At 40.3% G+C, this 25183-nt stretch overlaps 1 protein-coding gene and 1 pseudogene across 1 annotated transcript; both read right to left on the reverse strand.

Annotated features, from left to right (window-relative positions):
• Positions 1–1668: 1668 nt before the first annotated feature.
• On the reverse strand, positions 1669–17117 carry NKRF (NFKB repressing factor). The gene is made up of 3 exons (XM_036270340.1): positions 16436–17117; positions 5706–5836; positions 1669–4632 (listed from the first exon to the last, which is right to left on the reverse strand). The coding sequence occupies exons 1-3, from the start codon at positions 16699–16701 to the stop codon at positions 2675–2677; spliced, it is 2355 nt and encodes a 784-aa protein (XP_036126233.1). The 5' UTR covers positions 16702–17117; the 3' UTR covers positions 1669–2674.
• A 3753-nt stretch (positions 17118–20870) lies between these two features.
• On the reverse strand, positions 20871–24481 carry LOC118635296 (annotated as a pseudogene).
• Positions 24482–25183: the final 702 nt, after the last annotated feature.

A 25183-nucleotide genomic window follows, 5' to 3' on the forward strand; every position in this document is an offset into this window, starting at 1 on the left:
CTTCAATTCTGCACCTGCTGATGTGGGAAAGGGGGTATGACAAAGAACAAAAGTTGTAATTAGAGTCCTTTATTTAGGACCCATCTCCAGTTTCAGGGGTTATTCACAGTAAAGCGATGCATTGTACGCTACTAAAAAAATAATCCTAACAGAATGAATAAACCTTCCATTCGTTTTGCAGTCAAAAGGGAGGAAAAAAAAAATCTAACATCTGTGCTGAGTGTGTTAGTACAACATTTAAGTAACTCAAATAAAACTTGAAACTGCTCATGTACTGTGCAAGGTTACTAGGTTAAAAATGACTATTTTAAAGAAAGGGAAAATAAAGGAACCAATAGGGGACAAAATAGAACAAGTTTGTCAGCAGCTCATTGTTCCCAAACCCATTCTCAGCATACTTTGTTTTCAGAGTTAAGTGATTTCACCCTATTTCCATATTGATACCAAAGCTGATCTAAGAAGTTGGGAAATCGGGACCCTCAAATCCAGAACCAAATATATACTTGGCCCAATTACTTGAGAGCCTTAACTATAACTACATTAATATTCTGGTTGAATTTATCTAAATGAACCAGATTTATATGTAACATTTCCCTATTCTTCCCTCCAAAAAAAAATGATTTTGGGAAGAGGAAAGAAATGTAAAGAGAGAAATGAGTTTTTACATTCTTTAATCCCCAAAGCCACTCTTATTCAAGAGAACTGAAGGATGATTTTTCTAACTCTCTAATTGAACCATAGCTTCTCAAGGTTGGTATGAGCCTTGTAAGTAAAAAAAAAAAAAAAAAAAAAAAATTATATGAAACCTATAAATATTTTAGCTTAGTTGCCTTTGCCATCGTTAAGACATTTAAGTACCAAATAAAATGCACACCTCACTTCTCTTCCTACCAATATTAGGAAAGGCCACACACTGTAGGAAGTTAGTGGAAAGCAAGTATCACACCTGTGTTAATCATTGTAGGTAACTAAAAGTTATAGAGATACAGGTATAAAAGATAATTCATATATATATATATATATATATATATATATATATATGGTTTTTACTGATTTTAGAGAGAGGGAGAGGAAGAGAGAAACATCTATGAGAGAACAATTGATCAGCTGCCTCCTGCATGTCCCGGACTGGGGATCAAGCCCCAAACCTCAGCATGTGCCCTGACCAAGAATCAAACCAGCAACCTCTTAGGTGCACACATGGGACGATGCTCAACCAGCTGAACCAGAGGCCAGGGCCCTATTTTAAAAATATTGATTTAACTACAACAGACAGCTTCTTAATATGAAATATAAAAAAGGGGGAAAGGAAATTTCTGCTTATTGTGGATCAATTACATGTCAAGCATGGTGCTAAATGTTTTAAGACACTGTAAACAACCTATCTGTTCTAAAGATCATCTCACTGGAGGTGTTTAACTATCTACATTAATATTCATTTCTGAATATTAATAATGTGAATATTAATACTTGATTTATCTGAGATACAAAAACAAAATCACATAAACAGCCTGAGATTTGGCTGCAGCCATCTGCTAAGTCATTATGTTCATCCACATGTGCTCTGGTGTTGAAATACTTTGTGAAAACACCACTTCCCCTCTTCTCCAGAGACCCAAAGTGTCGCTACTAGGCTGCTGCCCAGAAATAAGCACACCACCATTTTGATCAACTTCGGCTCCTTTTTATTCAGGAAGCACACACTAATTCTTTATATATACTTTCTTTTTACATTCCAGAAATAAGCGAAAATAGCCGTTTTAAATATGTTACAAAGTTGGCTTTTGGAGCTTAATAAGCTTTTTGAGAGAGGGACCAGCCAACTGACCTTTTCACCAAAGCACCAATGTATCTTCAGTCTTTCACCAAGCTCTACCACAGCTCTGGCCTCCTTGGATGTGCTGTACATCCAAACCATGTGAAAGCTACAACGGAGAGTTGCTGTGAGTCTCTGCAAGGCACCAAGAACAAACAGTTCCAGCTTCCTTTCTTCAGATTAAACCAAAGTTTCTGAAACTTTTCAAGTGCTCTCTCAAGTAGTGCTCTCTCAGTATGAAGACTAGAATTTGTTAAATTGATATATCACAAGATACAGTACATCACTTCCAATATTCTGAAAACCACATAGTAGAAGTTATAAATAAGTGAACACTAAATTTACTTTAAGAAAGTTTTACATCATTTAGTCAGTAAGGACATTTACACATACAGCACAATTTACTGTTAGACATTCTATAACTGGCTTCACACAAAGATGAAAATAGATAATACAAAATGATCTGACATTTTAAGTCTGGAATTAAGACTGCAGTTACACTGTAGTTAATATCAACTTCACATATTGTTGCGGATTGCTGTGCTATGCCCTTTAAAATGGGAATTTCTTTATCAGGGTGAAATTCCATTTGGATATGCGTTCTTGCTTTGTACAAGCTACTAAAATCTGAGGGACACAGCAATATCAAAGACACAAATGGTAACTGCACAATATCATCTGTTGGATTAAGCTAATACAAGTGGACAGAGTTTTTCCGGTTCCAATGTCTAATAAAGCACTATATGAAATGAACAAGGTGAAACATCTTAAGAATGAATATACTCTGCAACTGGAACATGTAGCATTTAATTCACAGATATGCCTCATTAGGCATTTACAAAATAAATTAGTAAGATCTCAATTTGCTTGAGGCATCACAAGCTCATAATGCCCCACTTGGCCTTCCTGTTTGAGCTGATCTAGTAGGTCTTCCTTCCGTCTTTTTCTACCTACCACCAGGTACCTATCATGGCCTACCCCATGAGACTTGCTCTTAAGACCATACTTTTGAGCGATCTGATGTATTTGCTTCCGCTCATCATTAGTCAGCTCTGTAGAGAAAGTCAAATCCGTGTGGCTCTCTGAGCGGGCGTAGTTTCTGATGATCTGTTCAATATCCCTCTTGGCAATTTTATTTACCCTTTCTACATCAAGACCAAGCCCTTCCCGCTTATGCTGTTCTTTGACAGAGATTGGCTCCCGAATGCCCTCGCCAGATTTACCTAAACCACCACCCGTCCAACCCATCTTTCTCAGCAGCTGATTCCCTATATTATCTTCTTTGATTTGTTGTTTGTAAGCTTCCTCTGCTGAGCGGCCCTGAATTTCATTTCTTGAAATCACATCTTCAATAGCTCCTTTCTTCAAGTTGTTAATGACAGTCGGCTGGGTCTTTTTGAGGGTTTTCACAGCTTCCCCAGCAGCTTCGTATTTGACAGTTTTCTTCACCCCAACTGCTTCTGCAATTACTTCACTCTCTAGAATCACCTTGCATTTCCATCGGAGGCCTGTCATTCTTTCATAGACATATTCAACTGTCATTCGGTTAAACTGAGCTGTGTCGTTCAGCGTACATACAGGATTTGAAGAATTCTCGTAAACTACAAGATCCTTTATATCTTTCTTCTTGCCAGATCCCCTGGGTGAAGTGCCTGTTTGGCATTGTGAACTTTTGACAGATGGGTAAGTGGGTTGTGTTTTTTGAAGGATTTTCAAAGCCTCATCAGCAGCTGCATGTTTACTTGTTTTTTTGGTTCCATAACCTTCAGCTAAGCAGTGATCTTGCAAAAACACTCGACAACGCCATGTGCGATTTGGCATCATCTCATACTTGTATTCAACTGACATTTTGTTGTATGAGGCAGAATTGTTAAGGATACCAATAGCATCGTTTGCATTTTCTGTAAGGACAAAATTGGTCCAGTGTTTGGCAGAAGCATTATAAATCGGCTGCCCAGAGGCATCTTTAGCCAGCACCACCAGCTCTTCTGGTGGCTTTAGAGCTGGAGGAAATTCATACGAATGCATGCCAATCTGACACACCACAAGGTCCTCTCCAATCGTGTGCTTGAATTTCCGTCGGATGACCCTAACTTCAATACGTTTCTGCAAGAGTTTCACAGCTAGCTCGGTAGCTCGATCCCTAGACCCATTCTTGCTGCCAGCATAACCTGTAGTTAAGTAGATATTTTGGCATCTAACTTCACAAGCGTAACCATCTGTTAGAAGTTTTTTATTTTTGGGGATGTCAGCAGGGGGAATTTCTTTTAAAGGAGCATATATATACTCAGGATTTGTCTTACATGCCTGTATACAACGAGTTAACATGTATGTGTAATTAATTTTATCAGATCCGGAAGTCATCTCTGGATTAGAAAGGTTGTTCCAGATAGTCGCTGTTAATTTTTCAATAAAATACTGCTTCTCAGCTACCACTGACTCAGGAAATGTCTGTGAGAGTGAAGGCTCAGGAGCTGACTGAGAGTTTGCCTGCTGTGATGTGCTGCTTGGGGCAGGGTTCCCACTGTCAAAATACATGTTGGCTGTTACAGGCTGGTCTTTTGTGAAAATAAATCCTGATGAATCACAATACTGAGAATTCCCATCTTGTATACTGAAAGAGTCTTGAGTATAATCTTGGTAGATGTTTCTCGGCATGCTGGCAAAATGTGTTTGTTCATTTACCTCTTTTGTTTGAGGACCATAAGGATCTTCCTGTCTTTCATCTTTTGAACTACTAGCTACAAAATGTACAGGCTCAAAACGAGGTCTCACATGGAATTTGGAACCGGCTTGCTTTTTAGGAGGATTTTGACCTATAGAATGAGTGAAATTTACAATTCATTAAAAAGGGAATATGTCAAAAGAACCAAGCAGGAAAACAGTACCAACCATATTATCTGCAAGCTAAATTGTTGGTACAAGATACTTTCTATCACAAAAACTTTAGGTCACTTAGATGAAGGGATTAAAATATCAATGTAAAGTTCCAGCATAAGGAGGGATGCTTCCTGTCCTTCCATGAGTAAGGAAAGGGACTTGATAGAAAATATGCCATTGAATCAAGTATGCAGGTCACCACCATGCATGAATGATAGATGCTTTTGCATCTAATGAGTTAAAGCACAGGTAAAATGTACCGAGTAAGAAGTTCTTCCTGTATAATCTCATATCACCTGTGCTGAAAAGCTCCCTTCTTAAGGATGACAAATAGAACAGGTGGCTCTAGTGCAACAGAGATGATGACCAGAAACATTCACAAAGCTTCTCTCTCTTGTATCAGAGGCGAATGACTCTGTGATGGTGCTTTACATAGTTGTGACTAAAAATCAAATAAAAGTAATTATCAGAAGATCCCAAAGATTTTTCAACTTCAAGATCTTAGTTCTGACCTGTTCTGCACACACACAAAAGTGTTTGCTATATTTTATTTCTAGACCAAGCCAACAGCTGGAAACTAATGCTTTATGAATGATATCAAATTTAAAGCTATGGAAGAACTCTGCTGTGGCTATACCAGACACTAGAGCTTTTCTCCCTATAACACTGCTCAGTAGAAAACTGGTCCATCTTGGACCTATCCAAGAGGATTTAGTTACTTAGATGCTCAAATGATCAGAGTATAAGGTTTTTCTATTTAGAGGGAGGTTCATGGCATGGACTTTAAGCATAGCATTATAGTGAGACTTCAGTAGTCTTAGTCTTCAGTTCTATTTAGCAACCTCAAAAAAAAATCAACTGTACATAACTAAAAGTTAAAATTATTTTACATTTGTGTAAGATCCAATGTTACTAATGTTATTTAAAATCATATACCACACTCATATCATTTAAAACAACGGCAATGTCGTTTCTTCAAATCCCACCTTCTAGAAACAAGTATACTCACCATCACATGTTGAGAGGTGACGTTTTTGACCTTTGGAAGGTTTGGACAACATCAGATCATATGACGGCATCTCCCCAATATCAATACCTTCAGCCATTTGGAGAATTTTTTCCATCAAGCGTGGGCTGTACCTATTTAAATTAATATAATCTACCATTAAAACAGATTAAGAGTGTAGTTTTTTGAAAAGCTTCTAAATGAGCCAATTTTATAATTGGTCCCATCGGACTTTTTAAACAGGGTATCCTGGCTATAAAACAAAAGAATCTGCCCTAAAATACCTATCAGATGAGTAATTATGTTACTGTCATTACAAGACATACAAACATTAAATCAAATTTAGGCCAAGCCCAGCCAGTGTGGCTCACTGGTTGAGCGTTGACCCATGCACCAAGAGGTCACTGGTTTGATTCCCAGTCAGGGCACACGCCTGGCATGCAGGAAGCAGCTGATCAATGTTTCCATCTCTCCCTCTCCCTTCCTCTCTCTCTTTAAAAATCAATACCAACACATTTTAAAAAGGATAAATTTAAGCCAATATCATCAATAAATCCACAAATTACAAATGTTGGTGAGGATGTGGAGAAAAGGGAACCCTTGTGCACTATTGGTAGGAATGCAGACTGGTGCAGCCACTATGGAAAACAGTACGGAGGGGTCTCAAAAACTTGAAAATGGAACTGCCTATGACCCAGCGATTCCACTTCCGGGAATATATCCAAAGAAACCCAAAACACTACTTCAAAAGAATATATGCACCCCTATGTTCACTGCAGCATTATTTACAATAGCCAAGCTATGTAGGCAACCCAAGTACCCATCAATAGAAGAGTAAATAAAAAAGTGGTGATATATAGATATAAAAAATAGAATTATTACTCAGCCATAAAAAGAATAAAATCTTACCATTTGTGACAGCATGGATGGACCTAGAAGGTATTATACTAAGTGAAATAACTCAGACAGAGACAGATAAATATGATATGATTTCACTTATATGTGGAATATAAAGAACAAAATAAATGAACACACAAAGTTGAAACAGACTCATAGACACGAGAGCAGACTGTTGGTTGCCAGAAGAGAGGGGGTTTGGGGGATTGGGTTAAGTTGGTGAAGGAATTTAGAAATACAAATAGAAATTACAAAATAGTCACAGGGATATAAAGTACAGCATGGGAAATGCAATAACTATGTATGGTGCCAGGTGGGTACTAGAAATATTGGGGGGAACACTTTGTAAAGAACATGATTACCTAACCACTATGTAACCACCTGAAACTAATACAAAATAATAATGAATGTAAACTATAATTGAAAAATAAAATTTAAAGTTATTTAAAAAAAAAATAAATCTAAGCCAAGACCTTATCTTTAAGTCTGAATTTAAAGTATCCATATAAACTCATGATTTTTCTCTATCGTATATGTATATTATATGTAAATAATTACATTTATGTATTTATAAAAGAACTAAGAGTGTTAAGAGCTACTGGGTTGTTAACATGCAGATTGTGATCTCTATCATTTCCCATGAAAAAGAATCAGGGTACTTAGAGAAATGGCCGATTCCAACTCCGGGGCAAGAAATGTATAAGATGAACCTGGAAGATATTTTTGTGCCTGAAAACAAGAAAGCTGTCAAAGACTTCAGGAATTGTGTCAAATGGACCCAGAAGCCAACTTGAAGAGCCTCCCACTGGCAAAGTAAGCCAACTTGAGTATCAATAAGAACAATAACAGCAGTAGATTGAGACATATCAAATATGTTAAAAATTCATTAGTTCAAAAAGAGACTTACAAACTCATTGGTCACCTTTGGAGGATGGTAGGAAATCAAGTCATCATCCCAAAAATGGGTAATATTAAGGAAGAAAGCAAGTGTTTATCTGACATTTTCCATACAAATTATATCTCAGAGCAACTAAAGAACTGACGAAGAAAATCACTTTTACAGAAGCAGCCCAGCTAATAAGTGTAGGAATGATAGACTACTATCATTTTGCAACCCATAATGCAATAATAAATGATCACTGATGGCTGCAAAGCATATTAAGTGAAAAGCTGATGGGGGAGAATCCAGAAATAGACCCACACAAACATGCTCAACTGACTGTTGACAAAGCTGCAAAAGCAATTCAATGGAGGAAGGACATCTTTTTCAATAAATGGTGCTGGAGCAAGTGGGCATCCACAGGCTACAAACAAAATCTCAACCTACACCTCAAACTTCATACAAAAATTCAAAATCCAACACAGATCTAAAGATAAAACATAAACCTATAAAATGTTTAAAAAAAAGAAAACAGGAGAAAATCTTCAGGATCTAGGGCTAGCCAAACAGTTCTTATACTTGACACCAAAATCATGGTCCATCAAAGAAAAAGCTAATAAAATGCACTTCATCAAAATAAAAAACTTTTGCTCTCAAAAGACCCTGTGAAGAGGATGAAAAGACAAGCTACAAACTGGGAGAAATATTTGGAAACCACACACTTGACAAAAAACTAGTTTCTAGTAGAATGGCCTCTCAAAACGCAACAGTAAAAATACATATATCATATTTAAAAACAAACCAAAGACATGAACAGAACATTTCACCAAATAGAAAATACAAATTGCATATAAGCATATTGAAAAGACGTTCAACATCATTAGCCACTAGAGAAATGCAATTGAAAAGCACAATAAGATATGACTACAAACCCATCACAATGGCTAAAATAAAAAATAGTGACAACACCAGCCCAGCCGGTGTGGCTTAGTGGTTGAGGCCGACCCATGCACCAAGAGGTTGCTGGTTTGATTCCTGGTCAGGGCACATGCCCAGGTTGTGGGCCTGCTCCCCAGTGGGGGGCATAAAGGAGGCAGCCAATCGATGTTCTCTCTCCCTCCCTTTCCCTTCTTCTCTCTCACCCTTTCCCTTCCTCTCTCTCTAAAATCAATAAAGAAAAATAAAACAGTGACAACACCAAATGCTGGCAAGGATGCAGAGAATCTGGATCACTTATACATTGCTGGTGGGAATGTAAAATAGTATGGCCACTCTGGAAAACAATTGGAAGTTTCTTATAAAATTAAACATGCAATTACCACATGATCTACCAATTATACTCTTGGGCATTTATCTCAGAGAAATAAAAATGTATGTTTATGTAAAAACCTGTACACGAATGTTCACAGCAGCTGTATTTGTAAGTCAAAAATTGCAATCAGCACAGGTGTCCTTCAACAGGTAAATGGTTAAACTCTGGTATATACACATTATGGAACACTACTCAGCAATAAAATGGAGTAAACTACTGATGCACACAACGTTGTGTAGGAGTAGGAGGGAAACAGATGTGGTTATAAAATGTGAGGGATCCTTTTGGTATTCGCACTGTTCAGTATCTTAACTGTGGTAATGGATATACAAACCTACACATTTGATAAAATTGTATAGAACACACACACACAAATACTAGTAAGACTGGAAAAATCTGAGTAAAATCAGTGGATTCTAACAATGTCATTACACTCGTTATGATATTATATCATAATTTTGCAAAATGTTATCATTGGGGGAACTGGGTAAAGAGTACAGGACAACTCTTTGTATTATTTCGTACAACTGCATGTGAATCTATAATTATCTTAATAAAAATTTCAATTAAACCCTGGCCAGTTTGGCTCAGCGGTTAGAGCATCAGTCCAAGGACCAAAGAGTTGCGGGTTCAATTCCAGTCAAGGGCACATACCTCAGTTGCGATTTGATCCCTGGGCCCTGGCTGGGGTCGTGCAGGAGGCAGCCAATTGATGTGTCTCTCTCACATTCATGTCTCTCACTCTCCCTCTTTCCTTCTCTCTCTCCTCCCCACCCCATTCTACCTGAAAATCAATGGAAAAATATCCTCAGGTGAGGATTAAAAAAATTCAATTAAAAAGTTGACAGAGAACTTCTGCCTGGCCAGTGTGGCTCAGTGAGTGAGCCACACACCAGGAGGTCACCAGTTCAATTCCCAATCAGGGCACATGGCCAGATTGTGGGCTCAATCTCCAGTAGGAGGCGTGCAGAAGGCAGCCGATCGATGTTTTTCTCTCATCTATGTTTCTCTTTCTCTCTCTCTCTCCCCCCTCCCTTCCTCTCTCTGAAATCAATAAAAACATATTAACAATTTTTTCAAAAGAAAGTTAACAGGGAACTTTTTAAAAGTCACCAGTGTATGTTAATTTTAATGTTGTTATGAAGTAGTTGATAGAAATATTTTTGGGGTAGAGGATGAAGAACAGGGAACTTTTTAATATCACTAAAAATTGGACAAGCAGACATGTGCCCCCTGATGTCCATATCACATGACAGGGCAAAGAACTATCTATAAAGTGTTTTTGCCCACCAAATAATTGAACCTGAACCTAATCAAGCACCTAACTCCCAGAACCATGTTAACCACCACAAGAATCTAGCCAGCCAGCCCTGGCCAAGTGGCTCAGTTGGTTGGAGTGTCATCCCATACACTAAAAGATTGAGGGTTCGATCCCCAGTCAGGGCACGTATGGGAGGCAACAGATATTTATATCTCTCTCTTCCTAAAAATCAATAAAAACATATCCCTGGATGAGGATTTAAAAAAAAAAGAATCTAGCCAGCCAAATCCAGAATGAAGGAAGCACCATCTGACAACACAAATTCCTCATCAAATAAATAACATGAAAATAAAAGGAGAGGAGAACTAACTGTTAAAGGAGACAGATAACCAAATACAATGTGTGGACCTGGTTTGGATCATGAATCAAACAAACCAACTGCAAGAAGACAGTTTGAGACAAATGGAAAAAAATGAACATGGATTAGGTATTGGATGATTTTAAGAAATTATTGTTAATTTTGTTAAGTGTGAATAAAGCTATTATGTATGACTATTTTTTAAAAATGTTCTATCTGGTACAGATACACACAGTATGCACAGGGGAAATGATGTCAAGATTTTCTTTACTATACTCCAGACTACCCCACAAAAAAACTGGGGGAAAAATAGATGAAAGGAGGATAGTGTGACAGACTGCTGATAATTGCTGAAGTCAAATGATGGGGTACATGTGTGTCATTAAACTCTTCTACTTTTGTATGTGTTTCATTTTTCCACAGTAAAGAGCTTTAAAACACACAAATTGAAAAAGGGCTTCTTAAGAAGTAGGTTGGCTGCTTAAAAGGATATCATTTTACTGCAGAAAAACAAAAATATGGGCACAAGTGAAGTTTTTGTTATCACGGTGTGATCTACTTCCCCTTTCTACCTTCAGCCTTTCCCAGCCTAAGACCAAAAAAGAGACTCCTGGTGGCATTTGAAAAGAAAGTTCTGAAAATAAGTAACTATCACATCTTTACATGAATAGATTCTGAACCTGAAGGAGGATAACATTTTCCATTTTCAACACAATAGTTTCTACACCCATCAGATGTCTTTCCTTGCAAAGCAGAGAAGTCAAGACATGGTGGCCTTCACTGACAGATTACCAGAAGCAGGCCCAGTTGTAACCTGCACTTCAAACTGATAATTGCTGCTGCTGCTGCTAACACCAGTATTTAAATGCCAAGAGTAACTTTATTTTCACTTAACTTTACCCAAACTTTAGAAAGCATAGCCTAAAATGTCATACGTTCTATATATCACTTCCATTCAGATTTGGGAGTCCAGTTTCCGAGGTATGAGATGAAAACAAGAGATTATGAAAATGAGATAGCAGTCTACAAATCCTAAACTGGTAATGCCACTTTTGCCACCAAAATTAGTACTACAGGCAAGCCACTCACCTCGAATTGCAGTCAAAATTCTCCAGACCTTCAATTATAGCCTGATTCCACATAGGATATAAAACTGTAAATGGCAAGCACGTCATAATCCAGTGTACATGAATGATGCATTTGGGGCTCACTCCATTCACACTGACTTTTCTCTCAGGTTTTTTCCAGCATTAGTAATGATTATACCTATTTACTGTTCCCTATTCGGTACACCTGCCACAAAATTCAACATCAACCATAGGCTACAAAAATAAACCTTTGTATAGGTTGCCAGCACAGTCAGCTTCTCAGTCCTTTATTAGGAAGTCCTAATACTGAAGAAGCCCAACAAGCTCAAACAATAATGGAAAAGACCTTATAGTGCCTAACACTTGACTATTCTAAAAACAATACAAGTATCAATCTAGAGTCTTTACTAAGACCACTAGGATTTCATTCCCATTTCTAAAATTCTCCAGAGAGTAGCTATCCGGGGATAAAGAAGTGGTTCCACAAATCTGAAATGAGCCAAGAAAATAAAGCTTTCATCACTCAGTTTTCTATAGTGTATTTTTTATAGTGGATTTAATAGTAACACCTTTACTCCAAAAGTTTTAGCAAATCCACTAGAAAAGCATCTACAAACCCAACCACTGATAATTTCACTAACATTTTGGGGTTTACATTGTACTTCTTTTTCTGTTTCCCATACTACTCCCCTCCCCGCCAGCACTATCAGATCATCTATGTTGATTTGCAATCTGGTGAGGGTTTTGTTTTTTTTTTGGTTCTTAATTTACTGTATCATAAGCTTTTTCTCCATGTAATCACTGTATGAGATTTAATGGCTACACAGTATTCTATCTTTGGAGGGATAATGATAAAAAATATCTCTAAGGCAAGTGTAATACAGTAATTTAAAGATGCGTGCATATTACATATTTAAGTCTGTTAATTTACCCATTTAGTTGTAAATGCTTATAAAAGAAAACCAAAAATCTCCAGCAGGTCTTTAGGGTTTTCAAAAATAGCTTATGTAGCAAGCTTTCTGAAATCAGGATGCTATTCAACTGTCCCACTATGCCTAGCACATATTTCTAATAGAAAAAGACATCTGAGTTCATGAATCTTACATTCTTGAACAAAAACAGGTGCATGTAGCAGCATATTTATGACATACTATGGCATCTGAAATTTAATAAATATTCAGTAATAGATGCTTTCAAAAAATTTTAAATCTATTAAACTGGGGCCTGGCCGGTGTGGCTCACTGGTTGAGTGTCAACCCATGCACCAAGAGGTCAGCAGTTCGATTCCCAGTCAGGGCACATGTGCAGGTTGTGGGCCCGATCCCCAGTGAGAGGCATGCAGGAAGCGGCCAATCGATGTTCTCTCTCATTGATGTTTCCATCTCTCTCTCCCTCTCCCTTCCTCTCTCTCTAAAATCAATTAAAAAATATTTTTAAAAAAAGAATATTAAACTTGGTCTACTAATCCAAGTAAAAAAGCTGAGGTTTGAAAACTCAGCAAAGATTAGGATTGCCAAGTATAAAATTGTTTACTCAAAACTATTTATAACACTCCTAACATAAGTGAATAACATACAACCAGATTATTGGTAAATCTTTTGAAAGCTCTGACTCACACTTCATTAGCTGCCAACTGATGCCCTCTACCTACTATGTGCAAAGTTAGTTTTACAGCACAAGCCCACTGGCATCTGCCTTGCAAATACCAGTCTTACATCAATATAGAAGAGAAGAGACAGTCAAGGTGACAAAGCTGGTTTCATTTTAAGATATATTTTCCCGATTAATTAATATCGCATCAAAGATCAATAGGCCAGGATTCCGATTCTAATCCTAACGATGAAGAATGAATGCTCCAGTTAACCAACAGTCTGCTTTATTAAATACATATACATTTATCTACAATTTTAAGTAAAAATTGCAGATCCCCAGGCATTCATATGAATAATTACATTAGTGCTGTAGATAGTTGATTAGAAGACTACTAACTTTTCATTAGCCACAAGATATAGTTTAGAAATTGCTTGCAGAAAAAAATTCTTGACAGATTGCTTACTTTTATGAAACAGACAAAAAAGTGAAGAGAAGTAATTTCAACTATTTGAGCTTCCTGGTTGCCTGGACTATGATGAAAAAATAATGAAAAAGCAAATTGGAAAACTGCTTTATTTTAAACTTTATTATAAAGCAGTGGTTCTCATAGTATAATCTCTGGATAGCATCACTTGTTCTTGAGCATCATCTGGGAACTTGTTAGAAATGTAAATTCTGAAATTCTGGGACCTCACCTCAGACCTACTGAATCAGACAACCCAGGGACGGGGCCCAGCAGTCTGTATTTTAACAAGCCTGACTGATGATTCTGATGCTTGCTTAAGTTTGAGAACCACTATTACAGAGTTAAGATATTCAAACTTGTTCCTTGAAAATTGCCACTACTACCAAAAGGAATGAAACATGGTTTGCCTTCCTGTGCATTTGAGCCCCTCTTGGCTTGGTCTTATGATCAAGGACTTTTAAAAGATATCCTTGACCTAGGAGTTACTACAGAATTGAAATAGTGTTCTGCTAGATGGGGGGAAATGTGCAGCAAGTTCCCTTCCTGCTACTGTTTACAACCTATTCTAAAAGTCAAGGGATCGACCGTAAAGTTTAGAATAGGCTGTTTCACCATGTATTCTGCAGTTCCCTTGAGAAAAAAGTCTTCTGTCACAAAGTAGATCAGAAAACAAGAGCTCCACCAACATCAACAAGTACATAGATTTTTCCCCACCTGAAGATGACAGTTAACATAAAGCCTGACTAAAGTGGAAGACTGCACTTAGTTTCTAGTTTCCAAGATTCTTTATTGCTGCTTTTCTCTCCTGTATCTAAATTAGATATAATACAAATATTACTTTTCTGTTATGCTATTTGATAACGTAATGGCAACTTGTACTGACTAAACTGACTTAACTACAATGTCACATGGTGACTACAGTATATATACTATACACAGATGTGCTTTGGCAAGTGTACACACACATACAACGCCCTGTAAGCTTGAGCTTTTAACACTGACTACCATTGGCTGGTTTGTGTTTTTTAATGCCCTACTTATGTATAAGGCTGCTGTTCTTGGAATAAAATCCTGAGGTATAATAATGATGTTGTTTGTGTCAGTTACTTGCTTTCACTCCTGGTCCATCCTTCCCAAATACAGCAGGTGTATCTCAGTGGAAAGAGTATCAGAAGACTGTGGGACCTTGGAAAAGTCACTGAACTTTTCCCAAGGCTGTTGTATTGAGATAAAATTTTAAATATTTTGTACATTATAAAGCTATATTCATCCATTTACTCCACTCATTTATTAAGCAGCTATTATGCAGGAGGCACTCTTCTGGGCCCTGAGAATAAAGTTGTGAACAAGAAAGCATAAACCCTTCCCCAAAGGAGCTTACATTCTAGTGGGAAGGTAAGATTTATTAACACAAAGGATAGTTATTACCCTACCATGTAAGATTTTTTTTTAATTTTTTAATTTTTTTATTAATTTATTTTTGTTACAGATGTTTCTCCTTTTTCCCCCATTGGCAACCCTTCTGTAACATTAAGATCTATGATAAAGGTACCTTTTCAACTGCAAGAACAACATTATTAAATGAAGGTCAATTAGATTTTTCTGACTTGATTAATAACTGAGGCTTCTCCAGTTGTAATCAGTTCTTCTAGTGAAATGATTATTCTCTCTGGAGGTGGAAATTACACTAACCTAGAGAAGATTTTAAAAAAACAATTTTTTGTGATGAGAGCAAAGCAAAGTATCACACTGAATACTGTGGTTCAACAATTAAGGGTAGGAGTGGACAATCCTAGTTTTCTGCATGTGTTAGTCATTTCTGGACCTGAATTGGCTGAATTTGATCTAACAATTTTTCAGAATTTCTCATCCTTCCTAATAAAAAATTCACTGTGAAGCAAGAGTGTTAAAAAAACAAAAACAACAACAACAAAAAACGCCTTTCGGTCTATCAAAAGAATGATTAATCTAGTATAAGACCGGTTTTGGGGTTCTGAAGTACAGAGGTCCAAGCAGTCTTGTTTAAAAAAAATGCGTTGGAACCATACTGCAGTCTCCAGTCTCCATCAAATGCAAAAAGCTTTCAAAGAGGCCTGTTCAGAATGCGCACCAGGTTTTAGAAAAGGGGGGCAAGAAAGACACACACACACCCCAAAACCTCACCCAAGGCCAAATGTTAATCCTTCCAATCACAATTAAGGTGAAAGGAAAGCAATCCATTTTCATATGGATATATCCATTTCTTTGTTTGCATCTACACACATTACACGCAAATACAAGCAAGGTGGACCCTGCAGCTGAGACACCTCATACAAACCACCTCCCCGGAGGAGACAGTAAAACCCAGCTGGGCGGCTCTTGTTTTATTTAATGGGGATGGAAAGACAGTGGTCAGGAGGAGACTAGGATTAGACCTGCAGCTCCCCCCTACCCCAGAGGTCCCTAGAAGCCCCAACTGTAGGATATCCTCTGCGGATACCGCATTCTTGGAAGGTCCTACGCAGGTTCGAGGTTCCGCTATTCGTCATTTCCCACGCCCTCCAGAACCATCACCACAATGATCACCCCCTACAATGGTGATGGTTCTTCTTCCAGGCGCACCTATATCTCCATCCTTGGTCCTAGAGGTGCTGCTCCCGCGATCCCCACACCCTTCTGTTATATCATCCCCTGCCCCCTCATTCAACTAACCCCCTCCCCGGACCAGGTGTCCTCCAGCACCTCCAAATCTCCAGCCTCTAAGCCTTCACCCTATCCTACCCCCGTCTCTATCCCAATCCCCATCACCGGTCCCCCACCTCGGTCCCTTAACTCGACCCAAACCCCATCACCGATCCCCTGCTCCCGTCCCTTAACCCGACCTGCACACCTTCCTCACCTGCAGCCCAGGAAAACGTGGTTGGTCCAGGCGGCGGAGAGCGCAAGGAGTTGATCGAGGGCAGCCCCGGGATAGCTGTGCAGGTGCCGACAGATGAAACTGCGTCGCAGAGCCCACTGCCAGTCACTTTCGTGGCTATAGCGCCACTGCTCCAGCACTGGCTCGGGCGGGGGCGGCGGGAGGGGCGGCAGCGGCGGCGGCGGGAGGGGGGGCAGCGGCGGAGGCGACAGGAAGTCGCCCCCCAACAGCAGACGTCCGCCAGCCATCTTCTCCGCCCCCAAACAGGGCCACCAGGGATGAAGCGGACTGCCAACCTCGAGCGAGCGGGAACGGGGGCCGGTGGGAGGAGCCGGGTGAGAAGGGGGCGCGCCGTGGCGCGAAGACCAACTCTCAGGGGACTGGGATGTGTGCTTGGAGGGCGAATGTTAAAGAGGAAAAGAGCTCACGTCCCAACGCCTGGGCGCACGCCTGCTGGACTCCTCCAACTCGTGGAGAGCAGGACAGCGCCCGCTGCAGTCACACGCGCGCCGGGGACGCCGAGCCAGGCCCCGCGCTCCGCACGTCCAGCCACCCGCAGACTCGCGCTCTGCGCGGGGAGGAGGGGGAAAAAGACACCAGTACGCTCTGCCCCCTTCCTCTGGGTTCCAGTCTACCTACCCGCGTGCAGCCCGGCGGTTGTGAGCCAGTGCGCATGCGCTGCGGCTGATCCCTAACTTCCAAATCCCGTCGCCAAATATCGCGCGATGAACATTTCCCCCTTGTATGACGACTGTGGACCTTTGACGCACTATGGTGACTAGCGGAGGGAGGGGACTCCTAGAAGGAACTTTTGGAAGGTTCTCAGAGGTTCTGGAACATGTTTCCGTTAAGTCCCTGGAGGATGACCTCAGGTGACTGTTAGCAGCAATAACCCTCCTGGCGCTTTTCCTTGAGTAGTACGACGGTGGGATGTTCTTTGGGAGAGAGTTAGGTTTGGAATGGATTTCACACTTTTTTTTTTTAATGACAGCTTTCCAAAGTTCCTTTTCTTCAGAGGCTAGCTTGAAAAGCTATGTGTGTTATGCATGTTAGCTTTGTATTTTATTGTGAAAACATAAGAAAGATGAAATACTTGCAAAGAAAACCATCCACAGCTCCACTTCTCAAGTTAACCACTTTTATCATACATACTCTATTCCAACTGCTGACAAGTAGACACCGTGCTTGCAAAGTTCTGATCATGATTGCAAGTAACTGCATTTTCTGTATCGATTTAAAATGTGCAAAATATTACAAAATACAGAAATTCCGCCCCCCCCCCCCAAAGGCTTAAAAGCTGCACAGCAAATGGCAAAAGCACCCTGTAGCTGGATGTATTGCTCCACCAATGCTGGAGTCAGTTCCCTCAATTCCTGTCTACCAACCTGTGTTATTAAAGTAGTTCATCAGTGACTGTAAACCAGAATTTACACAGCACCTACTGTGTGCTCAATACAGGGTAGGGCAAAAGTAGGTTTACAGTTGCTTGTATGGAAAATAATACAATAATGAATAAAGAACAATACAAGAATAAGCTCTGTGTTTTGCTTACAACTGTAAACTTACTTTTGCCCTACCCTGTATAGTAGAAAAAGGAAAAAGAAATGGAGTTTTCTCTGTTGTCCTACAACTGATTACAATCTTAGTCCTGCATAAAACTCAATGCACCACTGGCAGCAGGACCATTGGATGAGGTGGCTTTGACCCATTGTCTTGTTTAACTCTTTAATGACATATTTTTCATTATATGACACATCTTATGAGTAGGGGTGTATTGGACTGAGAAAAGCAGAAAATAACCACTTTTCACACTGTTCCATAATGATTTATTTCCATGTCTGTCTAGCCCATTTCATAGTGAGTGTTTGTCTATGACTCTTTGGTAGGCATTCATGTTGATTGAAGTAATGGCAGTCTTTGAACCATCAAATCAAAACATGATAAGTAGGAAACTTTGAGATCATAAATTCAAGTCATCATTGTATGAGTGAAAAAATTAAGGCTGGAGAGGTGAAGTGACTTGTTGAAGACTGTTAGTAGCAAAGCTGAGATCATAATCTAGGTCAGTTGCCTCCTCATCCTTCCCCAGCCATTGGCATTGCATTGCCCTGTTTTTTGTTTTTGTTTTAATTTTTCTTCACAGCATGTATCACCTTTTGAACTTCTTAAAAAACAGTTTGACTGCCCCTCACCCCTCCCAGTGTCAGCTCCATGGGAAAAAGGAACTCATCTCTCTTGCTTTTAGCACCTATACCTGAGTACTATGGGCACTCCATAGATATATTTTTTAAATGTCTTTTTCTTTATTGATTTTAGAGAGAGAGGAAGGGAGAGGGAGAGAGAGATAGAAACATGGATGAGAAAGAATATCAACTGGCCGCCTCCCGCATGCCTCCCACTGGGGATCGGGCCCACAACCCAACCTGGGCATGTGCCCTGACCAGGAATCAAACCGGTAACCTCTTGGTGCATGGGTAGATGCTCTACCTCTGAGCCACACCAGCCAGGCTCCATAGATATTTCTTGAATTAAATGAATGAAGGCTCTTCCCATTGTCCCAATCTTGTGAAATTTGTTTTCTTGGAGTCTACATTTTAAGCTGATTTGGGATTTTACAGTTGGATTCATTTCAGCCTAAGCTGCCAACCTTCATCAACCACAGCATTGCCATCAATACACATCTTTCCCAGAAGAAGGCTTGAGAAAATAAAAGCTACATCCTCTCAGCTTGGACGAAAACTTGTTCATCATATAGGAACAAATAATTGCAATCTGACTTTTGAACTTGGATTACAAAATGAAAGGCAAGGACACTGATGTTAGAGGCCATTTTCTTTGGAATAGCCATAACAACTCCATTTGAAATTCCCACTGTGGAATACAGTTTCATCTCTACAAAGCAAAATAAAAATTTGCATGATTATCCATGACCTTATTTTGCTAATAATCCCTCTGTTCCAAAAATTATTCAACCAACCTATCTCAGCCTATTCCCTACTCACAAGCCACAGATGATTTCTCAGTGAGCAGGACTTGAAACCCCTAAGCAGAAGTAGATTTTCTGAAAAACTGTTGAAGATAGGTATAGGAGGGAATGATGATAAAGGCATCCATTGCAATCCTAAACACAGAAACCTCCTGTAGTCATCCATCCTCCTCCCTCCATCATCTTTCTCTGTTCTGAAACAGGCTCCTGCCACTGTCTTTACACTACACTACACACACACACACACACACACACACACACACACACTGACAGCTCTGGGATTCTCTCCTTGCTTTTTTGTATGGGGGAGTCAGTGAGTGATCAAAGGAAGAAAACTTAGAGCCTGGTTATGCATCACCCCCATAAACTATCCCAGAAATTAAGTCACCAAAAATTCTTGACCAGAATAGTCTTCACTACAATATTCTTTTGAGGAATGTTTACTAACAGATTACAAACAATAGCTAGGAGGTCCCACTGGCCAGATCTTGGTAATTTGAGCACAAAAATTATTAAGGACAGTAAGAAAGCACTGAAAAAATAGGAAACTGTAAGTCAACAATGACAGTAAGTTGACAAATAATGAGGGAAAAGGGAGGGCCTTTGCTTACAATAGAATATCATATGCTGACTGGTAAATACAAAAGGAGTGCTGGAGTTGAAACATTATCACTTGTAGATTGGTTCAGGTAAGAATGGTCAATAGATGATAAACTTAGGGGGAATTTTTTATGAGGAGTAGAATATTTGCATAGACTTATAGCTTCTCCCCACAGATTGTTTATTAGTAGCAAAAAAAAGAAAAGAAAAGAAAAGAAAAAACAACAACACGGTAATTACATAGTGGAGAAGTTGGACAGCACCTTGACCCAAAATGGGAACAATCTATATATTTTTTCCCAATTTGTATGTTTTATTTCTACAAGGCAGGCAGGATGAGAGTGCCGAGCTTCGAGTCAGGCCTGGCTGAGGGCCCTTCCTCTGGCAGGGATGCACGCCAGGTTCTTGGGTCTGTCCCACCAGTGGGCTGGTGTATATATATATATATATATATATATATATATATATGTATATATATGTATATATATGTATATATATGTATATATATTCCTCACACGAGGACATTTTTCCATATTTTATTCAGATAGAGTAGGAGGGAGAGAGAGAGAGAGAAGCATCGACATGAAAGAGACACATCGAGTGGTTGCCATCCACAGGACCCAACCAGGGCCAGGGACAAACTGCAACTGAGGTACGTGCCCTTAGCGGGAACCGAACCGGGTCTCTCTGGACCGCAGGCCGACGCTCTAACTGCTGAACCAAACCGGCCAGGGCAGTGGGCTGGTTTTTAGACAGACTGTCATAGGTGCGGGATGGAAGGCTCCGAGGGGCGCGGGCGGTGGGCTCGGATGGGGGTGCACACTTGTGGTGCTAGAGGTAGCAGGGCAGGTCCTTCTCTATATTCAGGCGCTCTTCCATGGACCGTACCGCTTCACCACGCAACCATTCTTGTCAATGAGGAACTTGGTGAAGTTCCATTTGATGGCATTTCCCAGGATGCCCCTCCCCTTGGGCTGGACTTTCATCCACCGGAGGGTGGGCGTCATCTCCGTTCACTCAGATCTTGCTATACATCTGGAATTTGACATTATAGCCAGCGACAAACTCTTTGATCTCGTGTTAGCCTCTGACTCCTGCCTCCCGAACTGGTAGCAAGAGAAAGCCAGGATCCGGAAACCGCACTCAGCATATCAGGCTTGCGGGTCCACGAGCTGAGTGTAGTTTAGTCCGTTTTGCCTCATTGCGAGGCCAAGATGGTGACGATGCACACGAAGCCTCAGTACTTGTCCAGGTTAACCATGTGCCCGTGGACGTCCTTGGCTGAGATTTCGTGCATGGACTGAGCACGTGTCCCTGTGTGCCGCGATGGAGGCCACGCGCCCGCCCCAACGGCCCCACAATCTATTTTTTAAATGGGACTTCAAAAATATCAGTGTCACAAAAGACAAAGAAAGGCTGTTCCAGATTAAAGGAAACAAAAGAAACAGGACACAATGGGTGATCCTAGACCCAATATTACATGGCAAGAAGAAAGTGCTATAAAGCATATTATCCAATAGATTAAAGTAGTGTAACGATGTTAAATTTACTGAAGTTGATAACTGTCTGGGTTATGTAAGAGAATATCCTTACTATTAGGAAATGCCCACTGGAATATTTAGGGGTAAAGGGCCATGATACATGTAAATTACCTTCAAATGATTCAGAAAAGAATGTACATCTATCTATCCAGATATATGTGTATATATGTATATGTATGTATATATGGAGAGAGAGCACGAATGATAAAGCAAATGGGGCAAAATGCTATCAATTGGTGAATCTGGGTCTTTCAAGAGTATATGGGTATACTTTGTACTATTCCTGTAACTTAATTTCAAAATTATATGCTAATAAAGAACAATAGTTCCCTATACTGGTGAGGAATCTCAATCTAACTACCTCTCAATCACTTTTTGTTGTGTGTTCAGCACTGTACTGGGCCCTCTGGGTGGCTATAAATGATGTTCCTACCCTTAGGAAGCTTAATATCTATTGAGGAGGGAAGTCCCTCACACAGAAAGCAGATTATAAAAGTTCAACTAGAAAGTAAAAAAAAAAAAAAAAAATGGAGAAGAAATCAGAATAGGTGGATGGGGTCAAGAAAGCCTTGTCAAGGAGAAAGTAGAGCCTGAGACTCAAAGGCAGGATTTAAGTTAGTAGAGGATATTTCAGACAAAGTCAACAAATCATTTGTGTAACTCAGGGAAAGGCCTGTGCAGAGACTGGGTGTACTGGAAGGGGGACTGTGTATTAGAAAGTATTGGAAAATATGCTTGAGTAAGTAAGATGGGATCCGTCTCTAAGTTCTTCAAAAGCAGCATCTAACTAGATCTCATGAAAAATCTCCGTAGCATTGGGCACTGGGCCAAACCCATGGGAGGTGTTTAATATTCCCTTAATATATATACATATATTTTTAATCCTCACCCGAGGACATTTTTGCATTTATCTTCAGATAGAGCGGGGGGGGGGGGGGAATATCAATGTGAAAGAGACACATCGACAGGCTGCCACCCACATGACCCCAACCGGGGCCAGGGACAAACTGCAACTGAGGTACGTGCCCTTAGCGGGAACCGAACCTGGGACTCTCTGGTCTGTGGGCTGATGCTCTAGCCGCTGAGCCAAACCAGCCAGGGCTATACCCTTAATATTTTATTAAAGAATAATAATTTTATTAAGCCCAAATCCAAGATAAAAAGTTTGTCCTCAATACTCTATGTAACAGATGTATATACTTCATTAAGTGGTTGAGCCCAGAGCAGAAACTTTCTTTTTTTTTTTTTTTGAGCCAGTACCATGCTGTTTTGATTACCATACCCTTGTAGTATAGTTTGATATCTGGTAGCATGAGTCCTCTAACTTTATTCTTCTTTTGTTGTTGCTATTTGGGGTCTTTTGTGCTTCCACATAAATATTTCTAATATTTGTTCTAGTTCTGTGAAATTTGCCATTGGTACCTTTTTTTTTAATTTTTTTTTTTATCCTTACCCAAGGACATTTTTTTCATTTTTTTGTTCAGATAGAGTGGGAGGGAGAGAGAGGAAGAGAGAGAGAGGAACATTGATGTGAAAGGGACACATCGAGTGGCTGCCACCCGCATGACCAACCAGGGTCAGGGACAAACTGCAACCGAGGTACATGCCCTTAGTGGGAACTGAACCCAGGTCTCTCTGGACCGCAGGTCGACTCTCTAACCACTGAGCCAAACCGGCCAGGGCCAGAGCAGAAACTTTCTAAAGCTCAAGCCAAACAAGCTAAGAGGTAGTGAAGGACTTGGATGGACACCGGTGGAAGGTAGGTGTAGGTGGCAAAACCACTGTGAGGTACTACTGTTCAAATGCACAACTCTTTGAAGGGGTACCCAACATTTTAAAAGAATGGCCTTACAAGAAAGCTGTCTTTTCAGTAAAGGATAAATCTCCTGAAGTGGGGGCATTTCAGACCGGAGAGGACACTGCTTAACCTCAGTGCTTAAACAGGAGCTCTGGTTGCTTAGTCTTTTTGAGGGTATTAAAGGCCCATCCTCTCCCTAGAAGTAGTTGGCATTCGTGCCTGTTCAGTGCCCCAGGAGCAGGATCTCATTGATGCAGCAGGCCCCTGCTTCCCATCTACGCTCTAGCAAAACTGTGTACAAATTTTAATCAAACCCATTTCCCCTCCCCCCACCAACTTGCATTAAAACTTCAGCCATTTGTCTTCATTTCTGATTTCTTTTGACAGGCCAGTCACTTCTAACACCTTTAGCCTAATGATGAATCAACAAGCACTAAAATGCATTAGAGGTGGGGTATGCAAACTATGGCCTGCAGGCCAAATCTGGTCCTACCACCTGTATTTGTAAGACCCTCATACTAAGAATGTTTTTTACATTTTTTAATGGTTGAAAAGAATCAAGATAATAATTCAGGACATGTGAAAATGAAATTCGCGTGTGAATGTCAAATTTCAGTGTCTGTAAATGAAGTTTTATTGGTGCACAGCCAGTCATCATTTTACATACGTATTATCTATGACTGCTTTTGTGCTATAGTAACAGTTGAATAGTTGTGGAGACCATGTGGCCTGCAAAACTAAAATATTTACCAGCTGGCCTTTTACAGAAAAAGTTTGCTGATCCCTGGCCTAGAGCAATGATTCTCAACATGAGGCTATTTTGCCTCCCAGGAGATACTTGGTATTGTCAGAAGACATTTGTTGTCAGAAGGCGGGATGGGGTGGGGTGCTGCTGACATCTAGTGGGTAGGGATGCTGTTGAACATGCTATAATTCACAGGTCCCTACCACAGAGAATCATCTGTCCTCAAATGTCAGTAGTTCTGAGGTTTAGAAACACTGAATTAGAGAAGCCTAAACTACTTCTAGCAAAAGGGAAATTCCATCCTTAATAAAGGTTACCATTTATGGAATATCCAGGTCTTTCACTCACGTGAGCTCATGTAGCCCTCACAATCATCCTGCAAGGGAGTTACTGATAGTCTCCTTTTACAGGGAAGTTTTTAACACAATTTGCCCACAGCACACACAGCTAGCAAGGCTGTCTGGCCTGTATTTTTCCACACTTCAGTGCCTGCCGCTACTCGATGACGTCACAGGCTACTGTTGTTGCACTCGGCTGCCCCCTAATGTGCAAGCTGTGCAGACGCAGGCCAGTGTCTTTTCCTTCAGGCCTGGGTACCAAGAGGATACGAACCGCTCTCCAGTCCTCAGCATCTGGCCATCCAGGAAATGAAGCCAAGGAAAGGAAGCGCCACTTCGCCCGCAAGCAGACTTATGAAAACTGACCACTCTTGCTCTTACCCACTTTAATATTGGGGGTGAGAGGCGAGGACAGGAGCTTCCCTCCCAGGTAGATCCAGGACACAAAATACTACTTGCTATCTTTAGAATGTCTTTTGAGTCATAACAGTCATATCTCTGAATTTTGGGGATGCTCACATCATGGGATTAAATGAAAGGAGAATCTTGTAGGATCTGGCACTCCACCTTCTCCATTTATTATTCTAGATGATAATGAGCTCATCGGGTAAGTTAAATCCATGCTAATAAAGGGAAAGTAGAAGACGTCCTGTCCACCCCATCCCGAAACACCCCCCATGGGTATTTCAAGCTCAGATGTAGGAAGGAGGGAGCGCAGCAGC

The sequence above is a fragment of the Molossus molossus genome, unplaced genomic scaffold (assembly GCF_014108415.1).
Source record: "Molossus molossus isolate mMolMol1 unplaced genomic scaffold, mMolMol1.p scaffold_m16_p_2, whole genome shotgun sequence".
In the NCBI taxonomy this organism is placed as follows: Eukaryota; Metazoa; Chordata; class Mammalia; order Chiroptera; family Molossidae; genus Molossus; species Molossus molossus.

Excerpts from the sequence above, each read along its gene's own strand:
- NKRF (XM_036270340.1), bottom strand. The coding sequence starts at position 16,701 with ATGGCTGGCGGACGTCTGCTGTTGGGGGGCGACTTCCTGTCGCCTCCG. Across the intron at positions 5,837-16,435 it reads CACGTTTTCCTGGGCTGCAG|GTACAGCCCACGCTTGATGG; the intron begins GTGAGGAAGGTG and ends TAATTTAAATAG. Across the intron at positions 4,633-5,705 it reads TCACCTCTCAACATGTGATG|GTCAAAATCCTCCTAAAAAG; the intron begins GTGAGTATACTT and ends CTCATTCTATAG.